The sequence below is a fragment of the Maylandia zebra genome, linkage group LG3, assembly GCF_041146795.1.
Source record: "Maylandia zebra isolate NMK-2024a linkage group LG3, Mzebra_GT3a, whole genome shotgun sequence".
NCBI classification, from domain to species: domain Eukaryota; kingdom Metazoa; phylum Chordata; class Actinopteri; order Cichliformes; family Cichlidae; genus Maylandia; species Maylandia zebra.
The window spans coordinates 29,049,843-29,067,730 of record NC_135169.1 but is presented as its reverse complement, the minus strand read 5'-3'; the positions used below and the strand labels follow the sequence as shown (position 1 = coordinate 29,067,730).

The 17,888-nt window shown below is 38.5% G+C and overlaps 1 protein-coding gene and 1 long non-coding RNA gene across 2 annotated transcripts; both read right to left on the bottom strand.

Annotated features, from left to right (window-relative positions):
- Positions 1-2,202: 2,202 nt before the first annotated feature.
- Positions 2,203-6,595, bottom strand: LOC112430703 (complement C1q-like protein 3). Its single transcript, XM_076882183.1, has 4 exons — positions 6,414-6,595; positions 6,265-6,308; positions 2,692-2,820; positions 2,203-2,483 (listed from the first exon to the last, which is right to left on the bottom strand). Exons 1-4 carry the CDS (start codon positions 6,593-6,595, stop codon positions 2,203-2,205), a joined length of 636 nt encoding a protein of 211 aa, XP_076738298.1.
- Positions 6,596-8,243: 1,648 nt separating this feature from the next.
- On the bottom strand, positions 8,244-10,042 carry LOC112430698 (uncharacterized). The gene is made up of 3 exons (XR_013097271.1): positions 9,715-10,042; positions 9,399-9,530; positions 8,244-8,878 (listed from the first exon to the last, which is right to left on the bottom strand). It is a non-coding gene; the product is annotated as an uncharacterized LOC112430698 (long non-coding RNA).
- Positions 10,043-17,888: the final 7,846 nt, after the last annotated feature.

Here is a 17,888-nt window from a genome sequence, read left to right as displayed (position 1 = left end):
AGAGCTGGGGGTGTCCACTGGTCCCCTAGTATATAGGGACCAGTATCCCCGCCCCCTGGTGCTGGGTAACTTTCCCACGCACCCAAACACAGCTGCAGGGGTCAGGTACAGGCCAGGGTACGGGCAGGGCTCTTGCTGAGGGCCCTGTCCAAAGGGACACCCTTAGGTTAACCCTTTGCTTTGCCTTCTGACAATAGGTCACAACATAGTCAAAGGTCACACATTAATCCTAATTATTAAATCTTACACAGCAATTGGCACAATCTTATAACTACATCAGTGTAGGTTCAAAGTATGGGTGTGTGTGTGTGTGTGTGTGTGTGTGTGTGTGTGTGTGTGTGTGTGTGTGTGTGTGTGTGTGTGTGATTATATTGTATGATATTTTATCGTGATGTGTTCAGGATCTCTGTTACAATGTTACTGTTTTGGTTGTGCTGCATGAAAGACGTTGAGTGTGTATTGGAGGAGGTTAGTTACCAGAGCTGGAGAGTGAGTTATTCAGGCGAACTCTCAACAGCATTAACTGTCCTGTTACTGTAAAACCTTAATAAACCTCGGTGAAGCAAAATGTCTTGTGCATAAGACTCTACGTTAAAATAAGTTAAAATATATATGTTCAGTGCACATAGATATATAGTGTATATAGTTACATAATTATACATATCAAACAAAAATCCACCACACTTTGAGTACTGTCACTCTGACGACATCTGACAACATCTTGGACAAGCTCACGGCTGTCGTGAACAGCCATGAGCCTACGAACAGCCGATCCCATCAGCTGTTCGTAACACTTCCTACGTTGGAATAGACACCAGCACGAACTATCGTATGTCCAAAATTACCTGTTTATTTTGATGCATATGCTGGTTTTTTTGCAAATTTGCATTGTTATATTTATTTTCATTTTTCTGCAGTATATAAAAATTGGTGTATTTCAAAAATAAAACTATGAAGACACTCAAAATAAATTTCCCATGGTGGGAAACTATTTTGTGCAACTTTTTGTATTTACAGTTTTGAGCGATAAGCCTCTTAAATTTCTCTAACTAGAAATATATGTAAAAAAAATAAACAAAACAAAAATGATTTTCTATTTTTTTGTAGTTTATTGTACTTTTTTGCAATTTATTTAATTACTATGCACTTAATGCATACATATTATTATAATTTGGGCTATAATGGTTGTATTGATGTATAGCAACTTGAAATGCTCCCAAAAATGGCTCCACAGCATGTAAAAATATAATATAAGCTCTGGCGGACTATGGTAGGTCTTAAAGGGTTAAACAAAAAAACAAACAAAAACACATTCTTCTGAAAATGGTCAGGTACAAAGATTAGACTGAAAATGAGTGGAAAAAATAGTCAATATCCAGTATCCAAAGTTCTGGGGGGTTTTTTAACTATTGTTTAAGACCACTAATAAAAATACAAGACAGGAAGCAGAATAAAGAAACAAAGAAATAATAGATATTGGATGTCTCAAGACTTTTACACCGTACAGCAAATCCAAGAATTGGTAGTGGTATTTCTGAGATCTCTCTACCATGCTGTCAGACCAAGAAACCTGAAAAAAAATTATAACAAACATACTAAACATTTAGAGGAAGTGTGACTTCTCAGCTAAAGATACTCATATTTCATGTTTCTTCATAGCAGAAATCTGTATTTGTGTAAGCCATTGTGATGCTACACTGCAGCCAGCTCTGAGGCTCATTAGAAACATGTTTGTCACTGAATTCCAATCAATTAAAACTCTTGTGCCATTTATACACAGTACACAGAAAAAAAACAGAAGAGGTCAGTATCACATTTGGACCTGCTAACCAAACACAGACAAAACACACAGAGGGAGTGTGACTTATTCCCTAAAGATACCATCTCATATATTTACACAGCACACGTTTTGATACCAACATCAAGCACAGCTGCTGCTCTCTTTTTTCACCCTGACTGTGACAAAGACAGTGATTATCATACTTACTGAGTCTCCTCACAATCTTCATTTATACAAATAACATTTGCAGTATTGCTGATCACTATTTGCTGATCACAGAGCTGAAGTGATTGAATGACTTGGACTTTGCATGTTTTGACATGTGGTTTTCATTGTTTTAGTGCATTTTACATAGGTAAGAATATGAAAAATGCCTTAACTTCACCCTGTTGTTGTTATCTTGTATGTATGTTTGCTGTTTCTCACATTTGAGTGACCAAAAAACCACTGAAGGTTGTTTGGCTTTCGGATGCCCAAACATGTGAGTTTGCACCCATGCGCACGTACACTTTGTCCCCTTGCTGCAGCTGCAGGAACACCGCATTGCCTCCATTATCAGCTACATCGCTGTGTGTCGCGTGATCATTTGTCATCACCATCACTTCACTGTTTTTATGGAGAAACAGGCGTTGTGTATGACTTCCTTCAGCATGATAGAAGAGGGTAAAGTAATAAACACCTGCAATGGGTGCTGTAAAGACACCTGAAGAGTAGAAGAGCAGTGGTCACATTAAAAATAATCTGAAAACTCAAACTGGAGATCATTTGTGCAGTATTGTATTTCCTTTTTATTGTACTTCAACCAAATAAATATGTCACAACTGTCTGCTTTTTAAACTGCTTTGTAAAATTTAATAAACTGATTATATGCGTTATTTTGCTTTGTGTAAAGAGTGCTGCATAACTCTTACCTGTTACTGGACTGTAGGCATTGCCAATATTGGTAATTACTCCTTTGTAGACTAGGATTGTGTCTGTGTTGAAAGGTCCAGTATGTCTACTGCCTGTTAACGTTGTACTGAATATTATCTTGGTTGCTTCTGTGGAAAATAAATCATAAAAATAATATAATACATTTGTGTAAAGTAAATCCATGGTTGTCTCCACACAAAAACATGTATTTTGTCTTATGTCTCCTGCAGTTTTGTGAATTATGACTCGTCAAAAAAAGACAGAGTATCTTGGTATTTCAGTATTTGATCTCTGAGTTGTTGCCTTATGGCATCAAACTCTTTTAGAATGTTAGCACAACTACTTTCTGCCATACCATCACCCTGAGCCAAACTCAACCCCCCCCCCCCCCCCCCCCCCCCCAAAAAAAAAAGCACTGTAAATAACACAAGGCTGTTGGTCATTGTTATTAAAAGTTGCAATAGTTAAAATACAATATCAATAATATCCTTCAACACACTTGTAATTTCATTAAACCTAACTAGTCCATTCACTGATACCTTCTAATCAGTCCTACCTGTGAATTCTTGGTAGGGACTACTATCTCATTCTTCTATATAGTAACTGTGTGTCTGTTTTAACCTGCTAGGACCTGGCGTCCACATATGTGGACATCACATTTTTGGGTTATTTAGACCAAAATACTCAATTTTGCTCTACAAGGGCTCTCAGTCCTGGTGCTACTGGATCTAAGCGCAGCCTTTGATACAGTAGACCACGCTATTCTTTTAAACAGACTAAAACACATGGTGGGCCTCTCTGGTGCTGTACACAACTGGTTCACTTCCTATCTCTCTGACAGATCTTTTATGGTGAGTATGGATACATGCTCCTCTAAGATCCATAAAATGACATGTGGTGTGCCTCAAGGGTCGGTTCTAGGCCCTGTACTTTTTAATTTGTATATGTTGCCTCTCGGCAGTGTCATCAGGAGGCATGGAGTGAACTTCCACAGTTACGCTGATGACACGCAGCTGTACATCTCCGTGTCTCCTGATGACACCAGACCAATGGATGCCCTTTTTAACTGTATCTTGGATATAAGATCTTGGATGGCAGAAAACTTTTTACAGCTTAACCAGGACAAGACTGAAGTTTTAATTGTCGGTCCTGAGGCTCAGAGAGAGAAACCCTTGTCTAAATTAGAGGCATTTTCACTATGTCCTTCGCTACAAGTGAAAAACCTGGGTGTTATTTTTGACTCTGAGCTTGGTTTTATCCCACATATTAAACATGTAACCAAAATTGGATTTTATCATCTAAAAAATATAGCCAGAGTCCGCCCTATTCTCTCTCGGGCCAACACGGAGATGCTGATGCATGCTTTTATTACCAGTCGCATTGATTACTGTAATGCCCTGCTCTCTGGTCTTCCTAAGAAGAATATTTCAACTTTACAACTCTTGCAAAACTCGGCAGCTCGTGTGCTGACGAAGACCAGAGGGCGGGCCCACATTACACCGGTTTTAGAATCGCTGCATTGGCTCCCCGTGTGTTTCAGGATCGATTTTAAAGTTCTTTTATTGGTTTTTAAATGTCTTAATGGTCTTGGGCCTTCTTATCTCTCAGATCTGCTTTTACCATACGAACCCTCGCGGACCCTGAGGTCCTCTGGTACTGGCCTTTTGATTGTCCCTAAAGTCAGGACACATACTCACGGAGAGGCAGCTTTTCAGTGGTATGGTCCCCGTCTGTGGAACAGCCTGCCGGAGGAGCTCAGGGCCGCAGAGAACGTACATGTTTTTAAGAACAGGCTCAAGACCCACCTTTTTAATTTAGCTTTTACTTAGCGTTTATTTATTTTTTTATGCTTATTTATTCTATCCTGTTATTCTATTATTAATTTAGGATTTACCTAATATTTTTTGATTTTCTTCTTATTCATTTTTTAATCTTCTTACTCTATTTATATTTATATTTATATTGTATCCTGTTCTCATTTATTTTATCATTTTACCCTGTATATATCGTATTGCGTCATATCTCCAGTGTTTCCTCGGAGGGCGCTCTCTGCACCGGGGCTGTTATTGACCGTGGCTGCTGGGTCTCTGGGGTCCTCTCAGACTGGCTGGGGGGCTCCTTTGCCTCCCTCCTGCTGTGTGCCCAGCCCGGAGGCTGCGGTCTGTGACCGGCTCCCGGTGCAGACGGCTCTCTGTTATAATGTTTCCTCACTTGGCTCATGCGAGCCCAGCCCAATTTTTACTCTTTAAGTGTGCGCGTGTGTGTATGTGTGTGTGGGTGGGGGGATATATGTGTATTGAGAGTGTGGGGAGTGAGTTGGAGGGTGGGGTGGGATGCTTTTAACTATGTAAAGCACTTTGTGCTACATTTTTTCTGTATGAAAAGTGCTTTATAAATAAAGATTGATTGATTGATTGATTGATTGATATCCTCTTACGAGGACGTTATACTGCTACTGTGCTATCAAAATTTTAAACGAATATCCTCATATGTGGCTCTTATTTTTCTTAAAAACAAAAATAAGGTAAAAAAAAAAAAAATCTGGTAATTCTTTGTTTTTACATTCATGATCACATATGCCCAAATATCAAAGAGAAATTAAAAATGCATGCCATGGAAGAGTTCGGGTCTTAGGAGGTTAAAGAACCTAAAGTGTCCACCTGTTCAATCTCCCAGTCCTAATATTACATTGATTATATCTGGTCTTTCTCAAAAAACAACTTTTCTTGAAACCATTTTCAAAAGATTTCAGTTGCTCAGTTCAGTTTCTCATGACAACCAGCTCTCTTATGACGTGACACATCAGAAAGGCATGACTGGTCAAGACACAGAGCAGTCAAATTCATCTCACTTGATCTTAAAAATCAGATCAGATTTTTAAAATTAAATTTTATTGTTTATTGGCAAGGTAGAAGTACAAAAAATGTACTGACAGCTGCAAAGACAGCATCCTGTTTATATGCATAAAATCCAAATTAATTTCATTGGTTCATTTTGAAGTACCTTTGTATAGTACTGGGTAAGTAAGCACAATGATAAATCTGAAACAGACAAAGAAAAAAAATCATTTTCTGATCATTAGAAATTAACTGTGCTGGAGAAAGTTTGAGATTCTTTAAAGTGGTTTAAACTTGCAGCTTTGGACCTCAGGAGAGTATTTTGAGAAAGCAATGCAAATGTAGAGCGGGACACAGAATAACTGCTGTAAATAAACAAAACTAAAAGCCTTGAGACTAAGCTCATTTCTTTGCATTTTACTTCTAAAGAGCTAGACTTTCAAATCGTATTTCTTGGGCAGTAGTTTTCCAGGTTTTGTAAAGATCTTTCAGGGTTTTTCTTTGGACTGCTTTTTCATTCATTGTCAGTCCAGTCCTTTCCCCTGTCCACTGCTGGAGATGCAGTTCAAAATTGTACCTTTAATACTCTCTGACAGTAAACACATTTACACGCAGCTTCTGTCTTTTCACATTATTCCTTGATGATTACATAAGGTTCAGTCAAACTGAGGATTCAACCAAAAACAATTATGAAAAAAGTGTTTAGATTAATCAATAAAATTGCTCTTGATGTACCTTTGTGTTGCAGTTCCAAAATCTGGTTTTCACTCTCCTTCAGTCTGTTTGCAGTGTGGTTCATCTTTGTCTCACTGTCCTTAAGCCTAGATTCAATGTCTTTCAGCTGGGTTACAGTCTCCTTTAGGCTCATTTCAGTGTCCTTCAGCCTGGCTTCACTTTCCTTCAGCTTAGCTTCCATACAGTTCACTTTTTCCATTATGGCTCCAAAGTCTACCAGGAATTTACACATGTCAGGATTGCATGACTTTGTTTCAGTAGCATTGTTATGACTGTGAGCTAAACTCCAGCCACAGAACAGCACAATATAGCATAAAATGTCAAAATCCATCTTTCAAGTTGATTCAGTGTCACACACCCTGCAGAGATCTGATTAATGTGATTGATCTACCTGCTTTTATGTTAATAGTTAACATTCACATGTTAACTATTAACAGACTAATAAACTTTTTTTGAATATTTTATCAAGCTGTTATCAGTCTGTACTAGTTAACTCAACAGAAGAGTATTGAGGAAATAGTAATACATTTACTAGGAAACAGTCTCAGTGTAGTTGCCATTGTCTAAGCTCAAACTCTAGTATATATTGAATACATCTATATCTATATATGTGTTTGAACCTGAGACTACACACCTTTAAAGTGGGAGTCACAAGTTGGATTCCCACCCAGTATCCAGTAAGGGTCCTGCTAGACCCCCTGAAATGGCTACGTCTGCAGCCTGTCCGCAGCTTGGACACAAGCATTTTACTACATGTTGTTCTTTGGGCATTATTTGTGTACAAATAAGTATAAATGCATATAATTATCACAGTACTACTAACACGGTACTCCTGTCTGAAGACGAGCAGAAACAACCAGCTCTGTCTGATTTCACCAGGTGCTCTTCACACTGCCTTAGTGCTTAACCATTTGGATTTGAGGGGAAATTTGAATGGTTGCTGAAAGATGATATTATTTTAATTTTGTTATATTTTCAGCCAAAATTACAAAACAAATGTCCATCAGGTGTGTATTAAATGTTGACCAATAAATTGTTATTGTTTTTTTCAGAGACATACAAAAATCGTATTTCTGAAATGCTTCAGTTTCACATATTTTGCATACATGTATGCTGTTTCATACTCAGTGTATTAATATTTCTAATTGTCAATGCACTGTATTGTAAGCAAACACTGGCAGCATGACAGACGAAGATAAAATAATAAAGAATTTTAGTACATGCTGTAAAGATACTTAGAAAATAAACCGCTGTTCATCATGTTTCATTGAAAGTAATGATTGAAACATCAAATAGTCTATCAGCAGTATCATTCAGTAAATGGTTTCAGTTTATTACCTCATGTGCTTCTTTATTGACGTTCCTGGCTGGAAATGTGTTTATAGTTATTCATATTTCAGCTTCTCTTTTGTTGTTTTATAATCAGCTGTTAATCAATAGCATTTCTTAAACCTTTATTATCTGTTTGTGTCAAAGTATGCGTAATAAAGAGTAAGTAATTACAGGGAAAGAACAGTGTGGAAATAACACATGTATTTGCAAAGTAAATTTAGTTTAGACATGTTTATTTGGGTTAGGTTAACATTAAGGAACATTTTAAAATGCATTATATAAGTGATAAAAAGGATTAAGACAAGTGAGAAATGTGTTACTATTGTTACAAAATGACACTTGTCATCTTGACTCTAATATTACAGAGTTGTGTTGAACGATCCGTATATGCTTGATAACCCTGTATAAACAAGCAGATGGTGTGATATCAGGAAAGCATGACTGTGTTTCAGTAGCACTATGACCATCCTCAATCAAATTTTTAAAAAATTGTAATCATCATCTTACAAATATATTCAAAGTTGCTCCCTAAAATTGCGGAATGAATGAAAAAATGAGGAAATAATACACCTCCTGCTATGATATTAGAAAATGATTACCCTGTATGACACTTGTGCTTTATTTAATATAAGAAAACGTAGGTCAGGTGTAAGATTTCACACACATACTTCTGTTTACTTGCAGCTTTTTGTAGATTTACAGTCTGCATACTGTTTTTATTAATGCAATTTACACTATATTGCACAGTCTCAGTCTTACTTTTTGCTGTTCTTTAACTCAACCTCATATTTATTTATTTATTTATTTATTTTCTGTCTATCTAGTTATAAAATATAAAATAACAGACAAAAGACTAAAGCAGAAGAAAAGTTAAATTAAAGGTAAAAGAAAGAAACTAAAAGGCAGATACAATGAGCTCTCTCCTCACTGAAGAAGGGGAGAGAAGCATCGTTCCATTTGCTTTCCCTGAGCTTATGAGCCAGTAATAATTAGCTTCATTCAGTTTCTCATATTGGAGTAACTAAATACCCACTGAAAGTCGTATGATAGTTTGATCCCCAAACTTGTGAGTTTGGACCCAAGCACACATACACTTGATCTCCTGTCTGCATCTGCAGGAATACTGCATTTCCTCCATTTTTAGATCCATGTTTTTCTGGCTGGTCATGATGGGTCATGGCAATCAAATGATTGTTCATGTACAGTTTCAGTGCTCCGTTTCTTCCAGAATGATAAAAAATGGAAAAGTAGTAAATTCCTGCGACAGGTGCTATAAAGACTCCTGAGGAAAAAGAAGAATTCTGGTCACAGTTTGTAAATTAAAAGCAGAAAGTCAACATCGCAAATCAACAATATACTTCAATACTATATAATTATATTTATTACAAGTAATTAAGTCAGCATACAACAGTACTTGTCATTTAACTTTTCAGTTAAATTGAAAAGTATATGCATATGTGAAATAATACTTAGTTATAATAATAATGGATTGCATTTATATAGCGCTTTTCGAGACCCTCAAAGCGCTGTACAATTCCACACTCACACACTAGTGGAGGCAGCTACAGTTGTAGCCACAGCTGCCCTGGGGCAGACTGACAGAAGCGAGGCTGCCATATTGCGCCATCGGCCCCTGTGGCCATCGCCAGTAGGGAATAGGTGAAGTGTCTTGCCCAAGGACACAACGACCAAGACTGTCCGAGCTGGGGCTTGAACCGGCAACCTTCCGATTACAAGACAAACTGCCAACTCTTGAGCCACGATCGCCCTGCAGTTAACACAAACAATATTGTGAGTCGTACCTGTGTATTTATTATACGCATCTCCAATGTTTGTAATCACTCTTTTGAAGGCTAATGTAGTTTCTGTGTTGAAGGGTCCAATTGATATATCTCCTCTTCCTCCTGCTGCACTGAATATTACCTTTGTTCTTTCTGGAGAATTAAGAACAACATCATTAGTTCTAGTTTCAGTACCCCAAACCAAAATATGAGAATATGTTTTACCTCTTGCAGACATAATTATGACTTCTTTGACAAGAGACAGCATTCTGTCTTTTGACATTTATCTTGGATGAGTAATGTTTCATTGAAATTGATTATTTGTCCACAATTTTACCTTTGTATTGCAGCATCAAAATCTGTTTTTCGCTGTCTTTCAGCCTGGTTACAGTGTCGTTCAGCCTGGTCTCACTCTCCTTCAGCCTAGTTTCACTGTACTCCAGCCTGGCTGTAGTTTCCTTAAGCCTGGTCTCACTGTCCTTAAGTCTGGCTTCCATAGATCTAACTTTTTCTGTCATGACTCCAAATTCTTTCAGGAAATTATAAATGTCAGGATGGCACAGCTGTGTTCCAGTAGCATTTTCACTATCACTCTGTGACAGACTCAAGCCACAGAACAGAAAAATAAACCACAAAGCGCTCATCGTCTAAGCTGAATCAGCATCACACAATCTTCAAACCTCTGATTAACATGGTTGATGCTCCTTTTATGTAGTTTAGTCTGTTAATCACTAACATATCAATAGACTTGTTGTTAAATCTTTTGTGTATCTGTGTAACTGTACAAGTTGAACCCAGATCAATAAGGAACTAGTACACTTACTGGCAAAACACTTTTAGTGTAGCTAAAAACTAATTGCTTTAAATGAGAGATCATTCCAAGAGATAAAGTCTAAACAGATTTTTTTAATACCTATGAGAGAGTGTAAACATTGCCACCATTTATGTGTAGTTGTATTTCTGCTGAACGGTCAAAGTTTTCCATCAACACCAGTTGCTGCATTGAATACAACCTTATTTTCTTCCTGTTATTGTGCCATTTTATTATTTTATTATCAGATTATTGCAGTTTTGAGCCTAGCCTCACTCCCAACTCATTACCTCAGGACTCTTTGATGTCACATTTTAAGGGCTTGAGTGCTCAATGTGCACATGTAAGTTTGGGAGCTGGGGTATATAAACACAAACTGTGATCTTTACCTAAGTGTTACCAATTCAATTTGGAGGTTATTCTTAAATGAAGTGATTAAAACTGGTATTTTCAGGTGTGTTGAAAATATCAGTACTAATTAACTCACAAATAAACAGCTTGTAAACACTGTGAGTATTTATCATCACTGTTTTGTTGTTGTATTTGTGCAAAGGTCAACGTTCTACACCGGTTCCTCCATCTAATCATACCTTGTTGTCTTCCCATATAAGCATAAACCTGTCACTGCGCAATTTTATGATTTTGTTTTCACGTTTGCTTCTTTTAGCCTGACCTCACTCCAAACTCATTAACTCAGGACTGTCACGTTTTGAGGTTCTGGATAGCCTTTACTATTTGTATTTGTGTTTGTGAACTAACTTATTTTAAACTATGAACTTTTCCTCAATCTAACAAATTAAATTTGGAGGCTAGTTGGCTCTATCCTACCGTATTATTTTCATTGTTTACTGTCATGGTGCCAAACTCTAAGATAAATAAACCGTCACTAAAAGTATGGTTGAAGTAAGTCAATGTGGCCTTGAATGTTATCAGTTTGTCAAAAATATACAAAAAAAATTTAGTATAAATAATTATACATGCAGGCAAGCAAAGTTTCAGCGTGGTATGTCTCAGTGGAGCTCTATTGCCAGATACCTCGTTGACCTTTGTGAGTGTAATGACACCAAAAAGACATTTTTTGTAATTTAAGAATTTAAAATCTTAAAATTGAATTGAAATTAATAGAGACAATATAAATCACATATAAATCTTTTCACAAGAAAAGATGAATGAGCAGAGTAGTGTGACATCAGTTGCCACAACCTTAGAAATGTTCACACACTGAAAGATCATTAAGTTCAGAATGTCTTTTGCTATAGTGGACATCACCACATGCACCTGAAGCACTGACTCACCTTCCCAAGAGAAGGATCCCACAGCATTTATAGGCTGCTATTATGTAGCTGCTCTAAAAAAGTGGAGTAGTGGAAAACTGGTGTGGAAATGCATTAATTTTGATGTTCCTTCCACCAGGCCAGCAAAAAAGAAAAAAAAGAACCCAGTAGGAGTTGAGATGCTTGGCAGATTAAATGTGCCCCAACTCAAAAAAGCCAAAAAGTTCATAGTTACCCACATCATAATTACGCTGTCTGGGATCAGGCATCATGAGAACAAATGTCATGCTTGCAATTTGATACCAATTTGCTGTGATAACACTACATCTACTCTAGAATCAGAACCATTCACCTCAACAGTTAATTGATGTGTTGGGTGTGATTAGCTGAACATGGGGGCAGAAGTGAAGCTTGCCCAGTGTAAGAATCCCAGATGAAGGGTGGATTGATTGATGCACATCTGGTGAGTGGTTCAGCTATTCTGAAAGTCTTTGCAGGACCTGTCTCACATGTTGAACATGTTCCTCCAAACTGTTAAAGAAAAGTCTAAATGTCATCATGTGAGTATTGACGGCTGCCTTCCGCTCATGTGTTTCTTATTAGTACCAGGTGTTGCAGAGATTTGGCACTGGGTACTTTTTCTTCACAGTACCGTAATGTTAAGTCTTTGGTAGTTCATACAGTAAAGACATTGAAGTCCCTCGTGAGCAAATGCTTCGAGAAGCTGGTCAGGGACTTCATCCGCTCTGCACCACCCAACTCACTGGACCCTCTACAGTTCGCATACCACCACAACAGGTCCACTGATGATGCCATAGCCCTGACACTACACACTGCCCTATCACACCTGGAGAAGAGAGACACGTATGTGAGAATGCTGTTTGTAGATCACAGCTCAGCATTCAATACCATCGTTCCCTCAAAGCTGGACAGGAAACTGCAGGATCTAGGACTGAGCAGCTCCCTCTGCAGCTGGATCCTTAGCTTCCTGTCTGACAGACGCCAAGTGGTCAGACTGGGCAGCATCACCTCATCCCCCGTCACACTGAACACTGGTGCTCCACAGGGGTGTGTACTGAGCCCTCTCCTGTACTCACTCTACACCTACGACTGCACAGCCACTAACAACTCCAACATCATTGTGAAGTTTGCGGACGACACTACAGTGGTGGGTCTTATCACCAACGGTGATGAGACGGCTTACAGGGAGGAGGTCAGCACCCTGACCCACTGGTGTCAAGACAACCATCTCACCCTCAACATCGCAAAGACAAAGGAGTTGATAGTGGACTTCCGGAGGTGCAGAGAAGTACACACCCCCATCACCATCAACGGCGCTGCTGTGGAGAGAGTGAGCAGCTTCCGGTTCCTTGGCGTACATCTGGCTGAGGATCTTACGTGGTCAGTACACACAAACAAAACAGTGAAGAAGGCGCAGCAGCGCCTCTTCTTTCTCAGGAGACTGAAAAGATTCGGCATGAGCCCCCGCATCCTCAGGACCTTCTATCGCTGTGCCATTGAGAGCATCCTCACTGGATGCATCACCACCTGGTATGGCAACAGCACCGCCTACAACTGCAAAGCTCTCCAGCAAGTAGTGCGGTGCTCTGAACGGATAATTGGAGGTGAGCTTCCCTCCCTCCAAGACATCTACAGGAAGCGCTGCCTGAGGAAAGCGGGGAGGATCATCAAGGACTCCAGTCACCCCAGCCATAAACTGTTCAGACTGCTTCCATCAGGAAGGAGGTTCTGCAGCATCCGGTCCCGTACCAGCAGACTGAGAGACAGCTTTTTCCATCAGGCCATCAGACTGCTGAACACGTCATAGACACCTCAGCTTCACTACTGGAACTTCAACATTATGCACTCCATACTGTACAGTAATGCCACTGTTTTGCACGTCTCAACTCTGTATATTTTTATATATTTTATTTATTGTTTTCTCTATTTAATTTGTAAAATATGTGTACACACACACACACACACACACGTAGAAAAATATTTAGTATACACATCCAGAAATGCATATACTATTATATATTGTACATATATTTATTAGTTTCAGATGTAGCCATTCTTGTATTTTGCTTGTTTACATTATTGTATTTTGCACAACTCTGTTGCTTGTGAAGCTCGCACACAAGAATTTCACTCGCATGTGCTGTACCAATGTACCTGCACATGTGATGTGACAATAAAAGTGATTTGATTTTGATTTGATTTGATTTGGAGTTTCAACTGCTAGTGGACAAATGGCTCCCTCTACTGGAGGAAGAGCAGATGGCATAACATAGACCAACCAGAAACCTTTTTTGAAATTGTAGGTTTAGGAACCTTTACCCATTAATGCTAAGCAACCCAAAAGGTGCTACTGACTTAAAAGGCAAAAAAAAGAAAATGAAGTGACACGTGATGGCTAGAGGACTAGCTGAATGAACTAGACTGTGCTAAGTGACCTGGGCTAGGATTTCTTTTCATTTCAGAATAATATTTCTAATAGCCCAGGAAGTTATTCTGTAGGGGATGTTAATCTGTTTCAGCAAGCTGGACAGAAAGAAGGTCTAGGTTTCTGCAAAAGCAACAAGGGCAAAAGGGCAATAAAGTAGAATTAGTGTGAAGTTAAGTCACTTACTGAGGTAAATTTTAGCTCAGAGGAAATTGACTCATTTTTTAGAAGAGTTGTGGCTGAAAGCAGGTTCATCAGTGTCATGTTAAAAATTATACAGTTTTATTTTCAGAGACTAACACTTTGCCCTTTTGTGGTTGTTTAACTTTAGCATGATGTGGGACCATGAGAGTAAAAGCCTCGCCTCTGTCAGTGCGCCCCAGGGTGGCTGTGGCTACAATGTAGCTTGCCATCACCAGTGTGTGAATGTGTGTGTGAATGGGTGGATGACTGGATATGTAAAGCGCTTTGGGGTCCTTAGGGACTAGTAAAGCGCTATACAAATACAGGCCATTTACCATTTAAAAGCAAACTGTTTTAAAATTATTCCAGTTTATGATTTTCATTATACCATGAATGCTGCTGCACATTAAATAAATAATTCAAAATATTAGTATAATGCTATCACCATTGAGTTGTTTTTGTAATATACAAAGTTTGATGCTGTTTGGAAATCTTACAATTGACTGTGATTTATGCATCTCTTTCAGTCAGTAGTGTTTTAGCGATTTGTCTGAACTGTACAGCTCAGGCAGCAGCTGTACTTTAATACTTATACTGTTTTTAATACCTATTCACTTATTCACAGATCAAAAACATATCAGTTGTAGCTGAATTTACTGTTCCTATAATGCAGTAGCCATTATTCAAAGCAACACAAGGGCTCTAACACAAGGAAAGGTGTGTAAACATGCCCGGACAGGTTTTTGACGGGGCTCCTACACAAATGCAAAGCAGAAGATGAAGCATTGACAAATATGTTTCCAAACCAACTTCCTTCCAAGCCAAAGACTAGAAAATATGATGACCACTTGCCTTTCGCTTCATCTGCACAGCGGTGGTGCCAAGGTAGGTCTCCCCGACAGAATTTGTTTCCCCTGTGTCAGGAGCACACGCTGGGCTGTCCAAATCACGGACAAACAGAATCCCACATTCTTGATTTTTAGTTCACAAACACTTCTTATAATGACCTATTACTCCAAAAAAATTTGGAGATGTTAGCTCTTTATACAGTAAAGTTACAGTGGGATACACATAAGATTTTCAAAGATTTTCACACAAATTGGTGAACTTAAATCAAATCAGAAAAAATCAAAACACTCATATAAAATGAAGCTGATTAAAAGAGCACGTAGGTCATGCTAAATTACTCCTTAACCCTTACATACTGTTCATATTTTATGACTTTAGACCGGTGGTGCCCAACCTTTTTTACGCCTAGGATCAGTTTAATGTCAGAAAATATTTTTAGTTGTCGCAGATAGTACAACAACAAAAAAAAATCATACGACTAAGACAAAAACTGTGGTAATATTTTGTAAATATAATAATAAACGCAAATTCAAAGTGTAATTGTGTAACTTTATTAGCAGCATTTCAAAATAAGACACACAACTACAACACGGGAAAAGACCCAGGGAAACCGAGTTAACAATAAAAACCCTGGAAACCATAAATTTCCACCCGAGCCTCAACTCTCACGGCCCAGAACCAAACGACTCACAGACTGGCACCAGTCTGTGGCCCGGGGGACCACTGCTTTAGAGTATGTTAAGTTTTGAAAAAGATAAAAAATTAAAGACATTTATAATGAATAGACATTCCTGATAAATGTCTATAGCAATTATCCAACTGCAGATCAATAGAATGGATAAATAGCCATCAATACATTGAAAAATGGATGATTAATCCTTAAATAATGTTTCAGAGAACAAAGAAAATGTACTTTTATAGGATTTGCACTTGTTTTTTTGAAAACCATCTGTTAATGGTGCTGTATGATACTGCAAATTTTGGTATCAATCTGATATCAAGTAAATGCAGGGCCATTGTTACCGATACCAGTAGCAATACTTATATATAGGTTAAGTACAAAGGAGAGCAGTGTGTGCATACATTTTAATGACCACTAAGTCACTCTGACTTTTACTTTCCATAACCTTTAGCTTATACAACAAAACACACCTTGCAGCTTGTCATGAATTACAAATTTTGGGTGTTTTTAGAGGCCTGGAAAGTAAATGTGCCTGTCTCTAAAGCACCTTGGGTCAACTTCTGGTTTTCAAATGTGCTCTAGGCCAGCGGTCCCCAACCGCCACAGGGCCGCAGAGCGGTACCGGTCCATGATTGTGAAATACTGGTCCGTGGCACAAAAAGGTAGGGCACAGCTTCTCTGGGCTATTAAATAGAACAGACCTGAAAGACAACACAAAAAGGTTCAGGTATTTTTCATAGAGCATATTTGAGATATACTGAGCACCTGTCACGGTCCTGGGTCGGGTCGACCCAGCATTTTGAGTTTCTTATGTTTTGGTTTATTTTTGCATTATGGATTGGTTATTCTCTGGTGATACTGTTTTGATTACAATTATATTCTGATTCTTTAGTTATCTGATGATGATGTTGATGACGATGATGATTATGTCTGGTTTAGGTTTTGTTATCTTGCCCTTATGTTTGGTTTAGGTTGCCTGTGCTTAGTCTTCTCTGCCCGTATGTCCCTCTGTTTGTCCATGACGTCATTATGCCTGTTTACGAGTCTGTCTCTGTCTGGCGTGTGCTTCCTGTCTTATTTTGTAGGTCTGTGTCCTTTGTCAGTGCGTTCAGCTTTGTGCTCTCCCTGTCTCGTCAGTGTAATCAACGTCAGCCGTGTCTCCCAGCTGTTTCCTCTTTGCTCCGTTCACCTCTTGTATTTAGTGTCTGTGTCTTCCCCTACTCGGTGTCGCATCGTTAACGTCTGTTCACCCTCACTTGCTGCGTGTTTAGGATTTCCAGTCCTCCTGCATCTCTGTTTAGAGTTTTGTTTGCTTTTGTGAGTTTTATTTTATCTTGATGTTCTGCTCCAGCAATAAAGCTGCATTTTCTGTCTAAACCTCGTGTCCTGAGAATCCTGCATTTTGGGTCCACCACTCCTGCCTGCCTGCCACACAGCCGACCATGACAGCACCATTCAGTGGGCTACATACTGGACTTAAAGAAGGGCTTTTAAACATAAGGGGACCAGAATTCGACTCCAATCCGGCCTATAGGATGGCTTTGGAAAATGTCTAGGAGAACATAAACTTTGGACTTTTAATTCTATTTATACAAGTTTTATAGCATATCTTACTAATGAATACCCCTCACCCTCATGACCATTCACATTTTAGCATTCAGTAATTTTACACATATATCTCCTACAATGTAAACCCAAAGAGCAGAAAGATTTCTCTCATCTACTAAAACAGCATTCCTTTATCACTAAGAAAAACTGAGACATGTGGTAGAAACTGTTCTTCTTTGTCTCTTATGAAGCTATCTTATTGATTATATGTGTAGTTAAACTTCTTTACACTGACAGAAATTGGAGTTTCACTCAAGTGGGCTATGTATGACCCTCTATACCTCTGCTACATGGATGACATTAAGCTGTATGCCACGAGTGAGCAAGGCACTGACTCACTGATCCACAACACTAGGACAAGCTTCAGTAAGAGGATACAAACAAATTACAATAGAAACAAAGTACACTAGTATCATTCCAATTGCAATAACAGTTTTGATATCAATGCTCTCAGTATTTGGATCTGCTCACCTCTATCAGTTATCACGCAGCATCTTGTAAGTAAAAAAAAAGATTAGCATATCCCTTGTTTTACTTACCAAAGATATGAAATATAACAGTCATGATGATTTAATTATGTTTTATTAAAAGTGAAAATGGAAAGAACATCCTGGAATTGTTTGGATTTTTTATAGCCATGTGTAATAATTTATATTAA

Bases quoted from the DNA above. Each gene is read 5' to 3' on its own strand.
- LOC112430703 (XM_076882183.1), bottom strand. From the start codon at position 6,595: ATGGATTTTGACATTTTATGCTATATTGTGCTGTTCTGTGGCTGGAGT. The intron at 2,821-6,264 runs GTACATCAAGAG...TATTTTCCACAG, and splicing joins TTTGGAACTGCAACACAAAG to AAGCAACCAAGATAATATTC. The intron at 2,484-2,691 runs GTAAGAGTTATG...TCTACTCTTCAG, and splicing joins TGCCTACAGTCCAGTAACAG to GTGTCTTTACAGCACCCATT.